The sequence below is a fragment of the Halichoeres trimaculatus genome, unplaced genomic scaffold (genome assembly GCF_033239565.1).
Source record: "Halichoeres trimaculatus isolate MK-OKI-2021-1 unplaced genomic scaffold, fHalTri1.1 fHalTri1_scaffold_19, whole genome shotgun sequence".
NCBI classification, from domain to species: Eukaryota; Metazoa; Chordata; class Actinopteri; order Labriformes; family Labridae; genus Halichoeres; species Halichoeres trimaculatus.
The window spans coordinates 5,504,968-5,521,771 of NW_027437197.1; the positions used below are offsets into that span (position 1 = coordinate 5,504,968).

The following is a 16,804-nucleotide window of genomic DNA, read 5'->3' on the forward strand; positions in this document are numbered from 1 at the left end:
ATGAATATTTCTAAAATAATTCCCTCCGCAGCTTTCAGTGAGCCATGGAGGCAGATTCCATGGGGGTGAGTCAGCATGTTTCATTCCTTTGGGATACGCTGTATATCTTTGAAATCTCACAAATAGGTGTGTGTTAGTGTGTGTTTTTAATATTTGTCTGAGTTAAGTTAGTTTGTTGGTTGTTTAGGTTGTATTATGTTAGTTAAATGTTATTGTTGACGTTGTTTGACAGACACAACAAAGGGTAGATCAATGTTTGAGTAAAACCTAATGATCTGAGGTTTCTGTATGAATCTAAAATCTAAACTGGTTTAAACAGAAACAATGCTGAGACTCTGCAGTACGTGCAGGAATTTCAGCCTGGAAATGAAGACCTCCAACATATCCGGATCCTTCTGTATGGACCCATCGGCGCTGGAAAGTCCAGTTTCATTAACTCTGTGAGCAGCGTGATGAGACGCAGGATGGCCACTCCAGCTATAGCTGCTTCTGTCGTCCATGCAGGACACAGTTTCACCAAAAAGGTAAAAAACAAACCCAATCCATAACCAAACCCAGAGTCTGATTTAGAGTCTGACACGGGTTCTGCTCCTGGATAATCGGTAATGAAGTTTCCTACAAAGTAAATTAGCTCTTCCTGAAATCTTGCTGCTTTTTGTTTCAGTTTGAAACTCACAAAATCAAAAAAGGACGCGGAGGCCAAAAAACACATTATCCATTTGTCTTCAATGATATCATGGGTCTGGAGGACGGCGAGGGCCAGGGGGTCCGTGCCGACGACATCAAAGTGGCCCTGAAAGGACACATGAGGGAGGGTTACATGGTATGCAGAATTAAAAAGCTAAAACTAAACAGGAAGTATGAGCAGCCCTACCTTTGAACTCTGGGGAATGATGATCATCATTATCATTACGCTTAGCAATATTTACTTCCAGTTGCATGTTCTAATAGTAAGCTGTTTATGATCTTGCTTTACTTAAAATCATTTGTATAATTACATAAAACTATTGTTAAAATAGTCTAGATAATATTCAGAAGTTGCCTCTTTATATACAGCTGTAAGTATTAGATTATCTGATGTTATGATTAATGATTTTCGCTGTCATTTTTATTTCCAGTTCAACCCTGTAACTCCACTGACCCCTGAAAGTTCAGGGTACAACCCCTCCCCCTCGCTGGACAACAAAGTCCACGTCCTGGTTTGTGTGCTCTCTGCTAACGTGGCAGAAGTTAAAGAGTCTGTCATAAAAAAGATGGCGGACATCAGAGAGGTGGCCAGCCTCCTAGGTGAGAAGATTTTTTTTTCCTTTTATTTTGGTCCACTTAACCTGGTGAATTACCCACAGAGATCAGGATCTCATTTTTGTTTTTACCTGGCCCGTAGGGCAGCAACTCACATCATAGAAAGCCAAACATGATAAAGAGAGAGTTTTAAAGAGGCTGTGAGGAGTTTAAAAGTGATCCTGAAAAAGTCGCCTTTCTAGATATATGCCTGATTGTAATCCACCTTTTAACATGAGATTATCAGCGCCAATATTGCTGGTTACAGGTTATTTCAAATTGTTACTTCTTAGCTTCCAGGACAAGTTGTCCAGGACCTGATTGATCTATGGCACGTCTAGGTCTCTATGACAACACCAAGCCAGCTGATGAAGTTTAGTAGAGAGAAGAGATAAAACTCAGAGATCTGTGTTTTTCTCTGCTAAACACGATTTCTATGACTAATTTTGTCGTGATGGTGGACACTGGAGCCTAACTGTCAGACAGAAAAAGGACAGAAGAGCAGAAGAAAGATAAACAGGAGATAGATACAACCCGAGCTAAAGGCTAATTAGCCTTTTTATTTCAAAGGCTAATTAGCCTTTAGCTCTGGCTGTATCACTCTATAACACAGGGGCTAAGCTATTCGTGCTAATGTTGATTCCAACCCACAGTCAGCAGTTATTCTGCAGTGGTCTCTTCAAACTTGAGAGTCTATCAATAAAATGAAGAGTGAGGTTACGTTAGCTCTGATTGGTAGATGACTGGCAGAACATAACCAGGATTCATTAACGTTACACATTAAGGACATGTCTCAGAGTACCGGTCTGTCAGCTGGGCTAAATATACACGGCTACTAAACTACATACAAACTGACAGTCTTTACTTGTTGTCATGTTAGCCTACAGAAACATTGGAGCACGGGGCTGACGATAGCACTAACATATAACCTGCTGCTACAACGTTTGCTTGATGTCACATTTCAAACTATAGCGTTGACTGTACTGATAAACACCTTACCTTGGCGTGTTTTATCCAGTAAAACGTTGTCATGAACAAAAAAATATCTCCATTTGATTCCAAAACAAACACACACACACCTTGCTAATAGTGATTTACGACAGTGTACAGAGACTCCAAGACTGAAGGTGGCAAGGGAGTGCAATTAAAACAGATCCTCCTCATAACATCTTTAAAAACGATAAGTAAAAAATGTACAATTTGAGTTACAGATGAAGTGAAGAATCTTGCTGATAGATTACAGATTCCAAACACAGGCACTGCCCAATTATCTTTTGTGCAGTTTGTCTCTTAAGATTGAGCCAAAGGCTCCAAGTGAAATGAGAGCCGCCATTTTAGCTCATTTTAGAGTGAGTTCCATGCAGTAGGAGCGGCAAAACTAAACGCTCTTTTCCCGAGCTCCATGCGTAAAAAAGGAACAGGTTTACCCATTTACCTACAGACTATTCATCTTTCCATCCCTCATTTCTCAAACGCCAAACATGTGATCTTATGGCTCCTGTCTTATAATCATCACATCAGTAAAGTCAGGTTTTGTTCCTCAGCATAGATGTGTGTGTGTGTGTGTGTGTGTGTGTGTGTGTGTGTGTGTGTGTGTGTGTGTGTGTGTGTGTGTGTGTGTGTGTGTGTGTGTGTGTGCAGGGATTCCTCAGATGGCGATCATCTCATGCATCGATCAGGCTTGTGAGGAAACGGAGAAGGACCTGAAGAACGTTTACAAGAGCAAACATCTTAAGAAGAAGGTGAGTGAGTCTTGACCAAGCAGCAACCTCCGGTCAAAGAATATGAGACAATGCTGAGGTGCTAAAATCTGCTGTTTCTCGAGTGTTCGCTTGAGGCTGGCTCCGGAAGTACCAGAAGTCACAAACACACCAAGCAAAAAAAAGCTGTTTTCAAAGAGGGAAATTAACCTATTTACAGCCTGGTTCAAAAAACATCTCCTGTCTGAGTCGCTAATTCTACTAACAGCACCCACTGTACGGGGTTGAACTTTTTTCTAACGCAGCCGTTCAGAGGATATTGAGATCGCGAGCTACCCCTATAAGAGGCACAGCTGAGGGTCATGGGACCAACAGGCGCCCAAGGGGACTTTTTCAAACCGCCCCCTACACACTCTCCCTACCCACTACCCCTCCGTTTGCGCATCCTTGCGGAGGGTCCGCCACATTAAGGGCCATCCTGGGCTATAAAAACCCTCCACAAGCGAGTCTGCAAGGATGCCGACTCGCTGAACACGTGCAGCGCTAAATTATGTCCGGTGTCAGCCATGGAGGAAGCAACAGACAAATGTAAGTTCCACACATATGTGCCTGCGCAAACACTGTTAAACTAACACAAATACTGAATGATTGTCATGCAGATGTTAACAACTTTAGATGTACATTTCATTGATTGTCTGCCTTGCATTTGTTCAGACAGTTTGTCTTTATTTGAGTGTTTTATATTTACAGGGACTGTCACAAAAACAAAAGAATTCATTCAAGTGAGAGTGAAACATGAAAAACTCTTCAATAAAAAAGAAATGCGGCCAGAGAAGCATAGGAATAAGTTTCTTTTTTCTTTTCTATGTTTCATTTTCTTTTTTTTTCTTGTGTATGTTTCCGCCTGAGAGAGGGAAGTTTCTGTCCCAAAGCTGTATTTATACCCTACACCCTAATGAAGTGAACTTCTTTCAGCTGCGAGTGTGACTCCATGACGGAGTGCACTCCATCATGGAGGGGGGAGTGTGTAGGGGGCGATTTGAAAAAGGCTCTATGGCAGCAAGCGAAGCCCTTGCCACTACCAATATGGCCACTTTAGCCGATGTGCTTCATTTTCCGTTTCAGAAACAGGTGTTTTGTACAGTCTATGGTATTGACAGGTGAAGTCACTTCCTGTCAGTCAGTCTTTATGTATCAGCTGATGCGTCGTCTCCTGAACCTGCAGATGGAGGAATTCAGTGCAGCTGTGGGAATCCCACTGAACTACATCTTCCCTGTGAAGAACTACAGCGAGGAGATCGACCTGAATGACGATGTGGACGCTCTGATCCTGAGCGCTCTAAAGAAAATGATCGATTTTGGAGACGACTTTACAGACAAATGACAGTAATTACTCTGAGTTTGACTTCCAATCAGCAGCTGACTGTCAGCTTTTCTTCTACCAGTGTAAATGTCTGGGGGTGAAAGTGTGTTTGAGGGTTAAATGTACAAATCTCTGCCTGTGTTAGCCTTGATATCATCAATAAAGCTTTTTACTCAACATCAGACTTAAGTCTGCGTTTGGGTCCAATCCCTGATGTCTGTCTCTGTCTGTGCTTCTGATAATTTGAATGATTCATGAAGAAATCAATTGCACACTTACAGCAACAGTCTGTCCTTTCAAAATAAAAGCAGTCTTTGAGCACCAGTAGGTATTGGTATTAACTCAAATAATCCACACATGTAAAGAAATCACAACGTTCAGGTCCATAAATAATGATTATGGTGAATTAAGTACGATAACACAGGAAAAAAGTGTTGAACACGCTAACTGAGACTCATCTAATACTTAGTGGAGAAGCCTTTGTTTGCAATGACAGCTTCCAGAAGCTTCTTGTATGTTTGAACTAATGGCCCACACTGCTCAGGTGTGATTTTGGCCCATTCCTCTGCACAGATTGTCTTTAAATCTGGAATATTCTTTGGTGCCCTCTGGTGAACCCTTTTCTTTTCCAGAAATGTTCAATCGAATTTAAGTCAGGTGAATGACTAGGCCATTGTAACAGATTGATTTTCTTTGTTTGAAACCATTTGAGAGTCAGCTTTGCCGTGTGCTTTGGATGGTTGTCCTGCTGGAAGGTCCAGCCACGTCTCATCTTCATCATCCTGGTGGATGGCAGCAGATTCATATCAAGAATTTCCCCATACATGGCTCCATTCATTGCTCCGTCAATTATATGAAGTTTGCCAACACCATGAGATGAGAAACAACCCCATGCCATGATGCTTCACCTCCAAACTTCACTGTTGGTGTAGTGTTTTTTGCCTGATGTGCAGAGCCATTTCTCCTCCAAACATGGTCTGTAGTATGACAGCCCAAAAGTTCAGTTTTGGTCTCATCTGACCAGACAACATTCTCCCAGTATTCTACAGGCTTGTCAAGATGCTGTTCAGCAAACTTTAAACCAGCTTCAACATGCCTTTTCTTGAGGAATGGAGTCTTGCGGGCTGAGCGTCCATAGAGGCCATGGCGGTGGAGTGCATTGCCTATTGTTTTCTCTGTAACAATTGTACCTGCTGCCTCCAAGTCTTTCTGGAGCACTTTCAGGGTGGTCCTTGGCTCGTTGAGTACTCTTCTGACTATCTTTCTGACTCCCTGGTCAGAAATCTTCAAGGAGCTCCTGTGCGTGGCCTGTTGATGGTAAGGTGGTGCTTCTTCCACTTGTGAATAATGGCCCCAACGGTGCTGACTGGAATATTCAGGTGCTTTGATATAAGTCTGTAACCAGTTCCATCCTGATGCTGAGCAACAATCAGGTTGTGATTGTCTTTTTTTTTTAATTTAACTGCTTGTTGAAATAATGACCTTTTTTATAGGACCATCAATTTGCTCTAGCCCAGCAGATGTTGGTTTGCACTAATTGGAAGTTCAAGTAATAATTACTGACAGATCTCAGGTGGTATGGTGCATTTCCTTGCCAAAGTATACAGCCTTTCCATGGTGTGTTCAATACTTTTTTCCTGTGTTATCGCACTTGATTCCACATAATCATTATTTATGGACCTGAACGTTGTGATTTCTTTTCATGTGTGGATTATTTGAGTTAATACCAATGTCTGGTAGAAATTTTGTTTGAATTGCAGCTTTGGAAATAAATGTAATGAGAAAAAACTGTTTTTCAAAATGAAACATACTTCCTGTTGTCTTCCTAACTAAAGGTGATACCATGATTTAGCAGGGCAGCAACACACACACACTCACACTCACACACACACACACACACACACACACACACACACACACACACACACACACACACACACACACACACAGTTTTAGGATAAAAAAGGGCAAACTGAGATCATTTCTCGTTGTCATAAAAACATATTTTAATATCAACTTTATAAAAACAGACTCATGCTGAAGTCTTAAACAATGCTCATATTTACAAACTGGACCTGAATGCAACACACATAATAAAAACAAACAGCTTCTGTCACACAGCACAAACACACACACCAATAAACCCAGTCTGGAACCAATCTGAACATGACTAAAACCAGTCGAAAAAGTGAGACCAATCAGATCAAGAAACCAGTCTGAACACAAAACCAGTTTGAAACCATTTTGGATAAAAGAGCAGTCGGGACATGGAACAAGTCTGAATAAGAAACCAGTCTGAACATGAATCCAGTCTAGAAAAAAGACCAGTGTAAACATCATGGTGAATAATTCAAATCTGTGTTTGGATATAATGGTTTCCTTGAGGTCCCTAAAAGCCTCTTTGTGTTTTGGTGAAACAGGATTCTTAAAGCTCCTGTGAAGATTTTTTTTTAAATATATATATTTATTTGTAATCACTGCGAGTGGGGCAGAGTCAGATCAGAGATTCTACAAACAGAATCAGGCTTTAATTGTTCACAGCAAAGATTGTGATAAAGCAAAGATTTAAAAGCTACTGCTTTGTCCAGAGAGGGTGCCAAAATCACCTCAATCAAAAAGGCTCAAAGGAGCTTTAAAGTCAGACTGAATTATTTTCTTTTTTATTAAGAGCTGAAGAAAGAAAATTGTAAATGACGATCCATGAATAATTTCATGATCCTGAGAAAAATTTAGTGATGCTTGAGTTCAAAAATGCATGCTGGGTAAAAAGATGCTATCCTTTTGTTGTTGTTTTTTTTTTAAATGGCTTGAAAAATGAAGGTTTTAACGAGCAGGGCTCAAGTGTTATCATCAAATATTAACAATTCAAAATTAAAGAGTTTTTTTAAATATTAACATTAAAACAATGAAAGTTAATTAAGGCAAAAACAGATTTATTTACTCAAGTGCTATTTTTAAATTTGGGAATCTATATTCTGTTTTTTTTTTAAAACAAAACCCCTTATAAACTTTATGAAACTCTTTATCATATGTATATATAATAATACATTATATATAAAATATCATAAAACTTTCTTTATACCAATTATAAATATATTCAAAGTTTATTAAAATTAATTTAATTTGAGGCTTTGCACGCTGACACACTAACAGGAAATACTTCAAAATAAAGGTAAGTCAAAGCTTTTCAAAGTTAAGCTTTGTATTTTGACACAATGAGGACAGAGGAAGACTTATTTCAGATCAACAATCAGTATTGATAGTCGGCTGATGGGTGGAGGAAAGTCTCAAGATTAAAAACAGGTTAAAGATTGTCGGACTTTAAACTTTTAGAGGTCAAAAATAAACAAAAACAGAGTGAGTTCCATAGTTGAACTTTTTATAATCACTCTTGTGATGGAGAATTATTTTTAAAAACAGTGAAAATGTGCCACGTTTTATAAAATGTGTTCAAAATTATTGTAATGATTTAAATTCTTTTATATCTAATGTTTCAGTGTGTGGGTTTAAATGTCTCCTTTGTTCTGATTTTTTTTTTTTTTTGGAAAAATGATAAAATTCTAACATTGAAAATATTACAGATAAAAGTGTTTATACTGTTTACAGTTCTCGTGTGGTGTTGAACAAATAACATAACAGCTTTTATGATCAATATAATCAATAACATGAGAATCACACTGATGGGCTGAAAATGTGAATAAAGGTGTTTATAGATAAATAAATAATCTGTATATACAAACAGCCGTGATTAACTTGTTCAGGAGGTGTTTCTCGTCAGCTTCACATCAGACACTAACTTTACTTTGCTCACACTCGCTCGTCTTACACTCGGTGTTCACACTCACTCACGTATTCACACTGTTTACACTCTATGATTACATTCACATCATCACACGTCACATCATACAAAAGATCTAACACAAAGGCTCTTATTTTGGAATAAAAAACAGGAACTGACGTCACTGACTGGACTTCAGTGAAACTCTCCCATAGACAGAGAGAAAGATTGTTGGCATCGGCTGTCCTCTAGCTTACCTGACCCTTAGCAGGCCGTATAATTACCTGCTGAGTCACCTGATCACCTGTGGGGTCACTTGATCACCTGCTGAGTTGCATGATCATCTCCTGGATCGTTGGATAACCTGCAGGATCACCTGACCTTAGTCTTTTTCAGAGACTGAGTGGTCACTGTGGGGGTCCATGCTCTGTCCTGATTGGTCCATTGCCTCATCATAGGCTCGACTCCTTCGGTTGGTAGTCCACGTTTGTTACCATAGTAACAACGGTGACAATCTCCTCAGGCGCCGTGATGGCGGTTTGCCGCTGCATCTGGACAACCCGCTCCTCCACGCAGCCGGCTGAGAGCCTCGCCTCCGCCTCGTGATCCCAGCACTCCTCGATGGTCTCACAGAGGATGGACAGACCCTGCAGCGGGTCGAACAGTCGAACAGTTACACCACCACCCACCAGGGGCCCTCTTATACTCACCTATTTATATCTCTGTTTAGGCACTGCATTATGGGTAATATAGTCTGACTCACCGTGTGTTTTTGCCAGCACTCTCTGAGCAGCGGCCTCAGCTTTTTGTGGACGACCACTTCCTGCATGTCCTCTAGAGACGGATGCTGACCTGCCTCCTCCTCAAACGGCAGCATGTACTCGTCCACTGGACCTGAGCCAAAGAGAGCAGAGAGTCAGATAGCTCTAAACACAGTGATAGATGTGTCTGAGAGAGGAGGAGGGGCCACACTGATCACATGATTTCACTCCTGTGTGGGCGTCTTACCATCAGCAGCTTTACAGCGGGAGGCGAGCTCCCACAGCACGAGGCCAAGAGCGTACACATCAATCCTGAGGAAGGCGTCTCTCTGGAAGTTTATCGCCCCCTCCAGGACCTCAGGGGCCATATACCTCCTGGTCCCCACCTGACAAACACACACATGGCGAGCGTGTTACTCTAAGGAGGAGCAGCAGCTATTTTTCTAACAAATACAAAATAATGCTGAAAAAAACAAAAACAAACAAAAAAAAAAACAACAGTCAGGTGACTCACCTGCCCGTGTGTGTCTCCCGGAGATTTTCCCGCCTCAAACCTGAGAGCGAGGCCGAAGTCAGCGATGCAGGCGGTCAGGTTTGACTTCAGCAGCACGTTCTTACTTTTAAAGTCCCTGAAAACACAGAGAGGGGCACTTCCTGTAAGACACCCGAGATCTGTACCTTTGTGTGCGTACATGACTGTGTGTGTATGCGAGTGTGAAAGTGTGTGTACCTGTGTGCAATGGCAGGTTTATGTCCATCTTTGTGCCCAGGTATGTCCTCATGCAGGTAGGCGAGACCTCGAGCCATGGACTGAGCGATGACACAAAGTTCAGACCAGGAGACCACGTTGGCTTTCAGGTAGTCTGTGAGAGAGCCCTGCACACACACATGTAAACACACACATTAGTCACATGACCTCATAATATACAATGATTTTCACAGCAGCCTAAGGAACATTTTTATTTTTTGCTGTATGTGGTGAATGTTTTGATGTCAGTTCCTGCTGTGTCCTGAAGGGGGCAGCACCTTCTCATGATAGGCAGTGATGAGCCACAGCTCCATGTCCAGGTGACTTCCTCTCCTCTCTGCTCCAATAAAGTGCAGCAGGTTCTCATGTCTCATCCCAACCATGTTAAAAATCTCATACTCGGTCTGCCACGATTGTTTGTCCTGAATACAAACACACACACAAACACACACTTGAGTATTTTTGATGTTTCACACACAGATGCTCAGATTTCAGCTGATGTGGTGCATTCAAGGAGGCCCGGACAAACCTGAATGGGGAAGATTTTGACAGCAACGTATTGGTCGAGCAGCTGAGCCTTCCACACGCAGCCGAAGCGCCCCCTGGATTTGATCTCCAGTAACTGCAGTGGCTTCTGTCCCAGGATGGGGGAGGGAGGAAGGGGCCCAGGGTCCTGCAGAGAGTGACAGAGTGAGGCACAGAGAGGTTTTGGTGTTGTCAGTCACAGAGACGCTTAGTTTGGATCATGAGTGACACCTGCTGGCTAACATGGGTACACACAGCGAGCCACAGCTCATCTCAGTGTGAGGTCAGAGACAGCTGGACTCCAAGGAAACTGATGGTTTCATGCTGATGATGTGCTACTTCACAGAAAAACACACCTGACAGGTGCAAACATAGATGATGACATGTTTCCTGTTGGTCTGGTTAACCAGGTTCAGTCTGAATATTTATAAAACACGCAGCAACCTCCGGCTGTAAGAAATGAAACCAGTAGGCCTGTCACGATAACAAATTTTGCTAGATGATAATTGTCCAAAATATCATTGCCGAAAAAACGATATTATTGTCAATATTATTTTGATTTTTTTTTCATTTTTTCATTGATGTAATTATGATAAATGGGATAATAAAATGAGTACACCATATCAAAAGCAAGAAACGTTAATTTCTTAAGAGTATTTAACTGTAATTAAAAGGTCAGGATCTTTTAAATAAATTAAATTAAACAAAAAATATAATAAATTTAACAAACAAGAAAGAGAAAAAAATACAATGAAAATGAAATGGACTCTCTTTTAGAAAAAAATACATGTCAATGAAAATAATTAATACTAATCAAAAACAATAAAACATAGACCCTGTCGCTAAAGAAAAAACAAAACTCCCCCCAAAAAAATCAACAATAAAAACTATAGCCTAAATAGAAGGGAGTTTATACAGTTCCTGAATTGTTTGTAACATGTACTTTTTCCCAGTCAATCCGTACTGTCTGTCAAACTTACCGAGGACGTTTTAATTCATCGTTCCATTAATTGATTTATTGATTATCGTGACAGGCCTAGAAACCGGTATGAAAGAGCTAAAACCTGCAGTTCCTTGAATGTCCACTTGAGGCTGGCTCTGGAAGTAGTGGAAACGACATCCACAACCATTCTAAAAAGCTGAACTTTGACGAAAAGCTGACTCAGCCCATCAGATTTTCAGTTTTGCATAATCACAGGTGTAGTTGACTTAACTGACAGGTGTAGCTTTTAGTGAGGAGGCTGAACTGAAAGTTGAGTCAGCATTTTTTAAATGGCACCCGGGGATGATAGGCTTCAAAACTCTGCATCAGGAATCGATGGATGACATCAACATGCACTCACTGATCACACACCTGTCGATCAGCGCACACCAACATCAACAGCATTCACGTAAACAAGAAAACACAAACACACACACAAATGAATGAATGAACAAAGTCAAAAATGATGAAACTAAAGAGTCGGTGTGGACACAGGCGTCGAGCTGGAGGAGGACAAAGACATGAACTGAAACCTCAGAACATGAACTAAAGAGTGTGTGATCACAGAGAGCGTCTCTTACCTCGATCATGATGTGAAAGGCGTGCTGAGAGAGAAACAGCTCAGAGTCAGAGACCACACACACACACACATACACACACACCACCGTCTGACTGTTAGCATCAAACACCTGACTCTCAGAATCTGTCGGGCTGCAGGTTTATGTTTCTGAGATTTCATATGCTAACGTGTGTCTCACCTGTGTGGGCACCAGCACAGGTGGGTAGGCCAGTTTGTGGTGGCGGTACATCCAGAAGGACAGGAGCAGGATGGCGGTGAGGGCCATGATGGGGAGCAGAGAGTACAGCATCGTACTGAGCACCGGAGGCCTCCACGTCACTGGTTTGTTGGTCGCTTTTCAAACAGAGAGAAAACACCAGTTACAGAAACATCCTTCAGGAGCTGCTTCCTGTCTGTTCCAGCAGTCTGTGCCTTTAAGAAGAAAGCCCGGTAGGTAAACAGGTGATCTTACTTGGTATCTGTGGCAGGTTGCTGTCCGGCCGGTAGAAGAACTTTGTGTTACACAAACTTCCTTCACAGCAGCAGAAGAAGACTTCAGGAGCATCCTTCCTCTCCACACACTCATCCCTGTCAACAACAGTTGAAGAAGTCAGGTGCCTGATCCTAAAGTTACCTGTCCTTACACCAACGGGTGGCGGAACTGCAGTTACCTGTCATAACAGCTGACATCATCCAGCCAGCAGCCCTGTTTGACCACCTGGATCACACCTGACACATTCTTCCAGGTGGCAAAGCAGTGAAGTCTTTTGTCCTTCTCTCCTGAGCAGGTGACCACTTTGCTCAGGTTCCCCTGAATGTCCGACCCTGACGATGAGGAAGCTGATGAAGGGCTGTAGTTGTAGTGGATACACTCCTGAGTGTCTGCGCGTCCCAGGATCGCACCTGAGGGGACAATGAAGGACGTGTCAACAAAACAAAGATACAGTTGAGGGGCCCTGGGCACATGTAATAAACAGAAATAGGCCTGTCACGATAACCAATAAATCAATTAACCGAACGATAAATAAAAACGTCCTCGGTAAGTTTGCCAGCCTTGATAAACTGACACGTGCATGCATGTTTGTTTTCCTCCTCTCTTTCGACCAAAGAGGCTGAATGAGAAAATGGCTCACTACGTCTATCTTTCCTAACATCGGGGTGCATAGGTTCTATTGCGGATTTAGCGGATTTATAGCTGAGTGAGCATCTGTCAAAAATGTGATCTTTGGAGTGAAGACGGGGCTGCTCGCGTGTACACACAGAGAGAGCTGAAGCAAGCGTCCTGAGGGGTAAGGAGGAAACACACGCTAATATGAGTGATGGCACCAAAGATACGGTTCTTAAGCCGCCTGCCACAGTCCCAGCGTGGGAATATTTTGTTTTTTATCAGAATGAACAAAGTGTGAGCTCATGAACACCAACGAGCTGATATGTTGCATTTGTTTGAAAATAGTGGCGACGAAGAAGAAGAAGGGGAGGTGCAGCGGAGCTTTGTTCTTTGACAATCCGCTCTTACTGAGGCTTTTGGTCGGCAAAGTAAATAGAAATAAAAGCGCCAAATGGTGGCGCTCAAAGACAGATACATTGCCAAAGAAATGCAGCCCTTCAGTACGGTTGAAAGCCAGAAATGTTAAAAATATTTGACAGACAGTACGGATTGACTGGAAAAAAGTACATGTTACAAACAATTCAGGAACTGTATAAACTCCCTTTTATTTAGGCTATAGTTTTTATTGTTGTTGTTTTTTTTTTTTTGGAGTTTCATTTTTTCTTTAGAGACAGGGTCTATGTTGTATTGTTTTTGATTAGTATTAATTATTTTCATTGACATGTATTTTTTTCTAAAAGAGAGTCCATTTCATTTCATTGTATTTTTTTCTCTTTCTTGTTTGTTAAATTTATTATATTTTTTGTTTATTTTATTTAAAAGATCCTGACCTTTTAATTACAGTTAAATACTCTTAAGAAATTAAAGTTTCTTGCTTTTGATATGGTGTACTCACTTTATTATCCCATTTATCATAATTACATCAATGAAAAAATGGAAAAAAAACTCCAAACAATATTGACAAAAATATCGTTTATCTGCAATAATATTTTGGAAAATTATTGTCTAGCAAAATTTGTTATCATGACAGGCCTAAACAGAAACATTCACTTGAGGGGACAATCGAGGAAAGAATCCTGCGAGTGTGTGCTTGATACTATGCAATACAGTGCGATTCAGTACGCCAATCAATACACATGATACATTAGGAAATGATGCGATATGATGTGATGCAACTCAATTAAATGCAACATGATGAGAGCCAATGGTGTAATATAACTCATTGATGCATGTGCATACAATACGAAAAGATGGGATACGATGCAATCGGTCAATACGCAAAGACCAGGTGTCGGGACCAGAAAAGTTGGATTGATGCATCCCTAGATACGAAAATTGCAATACAATGTGAGGTGGTGCGATACAGAGTGATGCGATACATAATAAAATAATGATTTCATCATGACACGGAGTGAATCTTTTAGCTTTAACCTGAAGAGACATTAGGATTAAAGGGTTCTGCCTGTGTGCATACAATGGATGCTTTGCAGTGCAATACAATACCACTGGCTTCAGTATTCAAATCCCTCCCTCTGAAAACACCAACATTTTCAACAATTCAACTGATAATAATTCAAGATTAGATTAAAGACCAGGTCTATTAGTTGTAGATATGTAATTATTACTAGGGATGGGTACCTTTCACATTTGAAACGATATGGTACCGATGCTCGGTACCTGGCAATCGGTACCGGTACTAAACGATACAGAGTTTTGGTACTTTTTTGTGTTTATGTGGTAAAATATATCAATTTGTTTAATAATGAAATATAAAGAAAATTCAATTTAACAAATGTATTCTTCAATATATAACCTTGCAATGCTGTGTTCATGTCCAGCATGGAAAATCACCTATTCTTCCACTCCCTCACAGTCACAAGGATGCATTTATGTACCTAAACATGGTACCTTTTGGTTTTAAATGAATCCATACCCGGTACTTTTGACAGAATTCGGTCCGTACCTATAAAAGTACCTAATTCAGTACCCATCCTAATTATTATCATATGATATGATATTACCAGCGGCTTCAACCTCAACATTTTTGGTTGACAGATCACACAGATGATAGGTTGCATCTCCATATGCTTACTTTATGTGTTGGTAATGTGTTAGCTTTACATTAACAAGTAAATCAAAACAAAAGGCAGAAAAGCTTTTCTTTACTGTCAACTGAAGTAGAGCTTTGCCTATTTTTGAGATTATTAAACACCTGCCAAGATCCTGCTGCAGCACAACTGATGAAAGCAACCCCTCATTTTAAGAGATACTGTGTGCATTTATACAAAACACATCACACAGCAGGCCCAGGTTCAGTCAGTCAATCTGTCAGTGCAGGATCAGTCATTTCACAGTATGCAAAAGCAGCCAAAGAGCGTCCATTTTATAGTGAGGATATTTTTAAAGAGGACTTAGATTTGGACTGGACACATGCAAATCAAATACAACGGTGTATAAGTGGTGGTAATTTGCATGTGGAGTGTTTTGTGTGGGTTTTCAGCGTATGCAGTGTGTGCAGACTGTTTGGGGTGTTTGAAGTTTTCGTACAGTGCGTGCAGTCTGTTGACAGTGTGTTCAGTGTGTACAGTGTGTTCTGCATGTAATCTCACCTGAGCAGCATGAGATGAGGAACACACTGAAGGCCGCTTTGATGGCTGATCCCATGGTGGATCCAGAGTCAGAGTTCTTGATTTTCAGATTAATCCTGCACAGAGACAGTCGGGATTATCGTCCCTTTAAACCAGCTGAGCTTCATGCAGCATGGCCTGGTCCAAACAGCTGACCAGCCCCGGTGTGCACGGTTAAATCTGAATAACAGCAGCTGAATGATGAGCTCAGTGCAGTCCGTGTGTGTGTGTGAAAGCTGAGGCCCAGGCACGGATCTGCAGGAGCGGGGGGAAACAAGCTGAGAGCCCGGGTCTGAGCTCTTTTCTCCGGATCACAGACAGCTGCACAGCTTGGTTCCCATCGATGTCTTTAACGCTGGAAAACAGTGTCCTGCTCAGGCATCAAATAGACATTTGATCCATGAACCCGGATTATGTGTTTCAGAGCGGGATTAAACTGTCTCCATATTCAAACCTACCGCTTCTCCTCCAGCTCACATTAGGGGAAAGTTAAACCGAGTGTTCACACCATGATACCGTTTAATATAAACGCAAATCCGGTCTATGGCCCGGGTATGAGTCGTGTGCAGTCGATGCCGAGGAAGGTTGAAGCTTCAGCCTGGAATTGGCGACCGCAGCTCGGTCAACGAACAGCAGGCTGGCCGGGTTAGCCGTTAGCTTAGCTCGGAAGCTATGAGTCCTGCGGGTTTCCTGAGTGAAACCGCGTAGGCAAACCACAACCCGCAAACACAACCGCACAGATCCCCGCAGTGTAGGGGTGGGTCCGCCGTGTAAACTGTCCCGGAGTGATCACAAATAATCATCCGAGCTTCAAAGCTCCCCGCCGGGCTTCTCTCCGTCCTCTCTCCCACTCTCTCCCTGCTTAATCCAGTAGAGCCAAGATGGCTGCCACACTCAGATTATGTTTGGTTTGTGTTTTTTTCCACCTTCTTCCATAGACATCTGTCACCGTGCCGAAAATAAAGCGAGTGACAGTGGCAGTGACCAATGGCAGGTGCGGAGAGGGATCATGCTGAACACTTCCACCAATCAGATTCCGCGTTGTGATGTAGGACGCTGCAATGTTAAAGAAGCCCCGCCCCTTATCAGAGAGACTGGCGGGCCATCAGAGCGCAAAGAAATGGACCAGAGCTACACTGTAAAAAGGGATTCTAGGGTGAATTAGATATTAAACATTTTGAGGGAGTTATAATATATTCAGTATAGCCATTTTCATGATTTTGTGGCCAATATTTATGTGAATTTTAATCAAACTTGTTTTGAAAAAAACAAAAACTACCTTTTCGACCTACTTACACAAACAGCCTTGTGATTATAAATCTGAATAATTTTGAGTCAATTAAATTCATGATTCCTAAAACAAAAATATTAA

The 16,804-nt window shown here is 41.6% G+C and overlaps 2 protein-coding genes across 3 annotated transcripts; one reads left to right on the top strand and one right to left on the bottom strand.

The window, feature by feature from the left end:
• Window positions 1-4,365, top strand: LOC141808630 (interferon-induced protein 44-like). Its single transcript, XM_074695301.1, has 6 exons — window positions 1-65; window positions 320-524; window positions 665-823; window positions 1,119-1,287; window positions 2,923-3,023; window positions 4,207-4,365. Exons 1-6 carry the CDS (start codon window positions 1-3, stop codon window positions 4,363-4,365), a joined length of 858 nt encoding a protein of 285 aa, XP_074551402.1.
• A 1,998-nt stretch (window positions 4,366-6,363) lies between these two features.
• On the bottom strand, window positions 6,364-16,383 carry LOC141808277 (activin receptor type-2A-like). Of its 2 annotated transcripts, XM_074694792.1 has the most exons (12): window positions 15,415-16,383; window positions 12,369-12,600; window positions 12,170-12,285; window positions 11,897-12,051; window positions 11,720-11,743; window positions 10,161-10,304; window positions 9,910-10,053; window positions 9,614-9,759; window positions 9,398-9,512; window positions 9,131-9,269; window positions 8,886-9,016; window positions 6,364-8,769 (listed from the first exon to the last, which is right to left on the bottom strand). In XM_074694792.1, the coding sequence occupies exons 1-12, from the start codon at window positions 15,467-15,469 to the stop codon at window positions 8,575-8,577; spliced, it is 1,596 nt and encodes a 531-aa protein (XP_074550893.1). In that variant the 5' UTR covers window positions 15,470-16,383; the 3' UTR covers window positions 6,364-8,574. The 2 variants fall into 2 exon arrangements, with proteins under 2 accessions (XP_074550893.1, XP_074550894.1); XM_074694793.1 differs by lacking the exon at window positions 11,720-11,743.
• Window positions 16,384-16,804: the final 421 nt, after the last annotated feature.

What these genes read in the sequence shown, in the direction of transcription:
- LOC141808630 (XM_074695301.1), top strand. Translation starts at nt 1, where the DNA reads ATGAATATTTCTAAAATAATTCCCTCCGCAGCTTTCAGTGAGCCATGG. An exon ending in ACATGAGGGAGGGTTACATG is followed by an intron (nt 824 to 1,118) that starts GTATGCAGAATT and finishes TTTTATTTCCAG; the next exon opens with TTCAACCCTGTAACTCCACT. An exon ending in GCAAACATCTTAAGAAGAAG is followed by an intron (nt 3,024 to 4,206) that starts GTGAGTGAGTCT and finishes CTGAACCTGCAG; the next exon opens with ATGGAGGAATTCAGTGCAGC.
- LOC141808277 (XM_074694792.1), bottom strand. Translation starts at nt 15,469, where the DNA reads ATGGGATCAGCCATCAAAGCGGCCTTCAGTGTGTTCCTCATCTCATGC. An exon ending in TCAAAATCTTCCCCATTCAG is followed by an intron (nt 10,054 to 10,160) that starts GTTTGTCCGGGC and finishes GTTTGTATTCAG; the next exon opens with GACAAACAATCGTGGCAGAC. An exon ending in TCACTGCCTATCATGAGAAG is followed by an intron (nt 9,760 to 9,909) that starts GTGCTGCCCCCT and finishes GTGTGTGTGCAG; the next exon opens with GGCTCTCTCACAGACTACCT.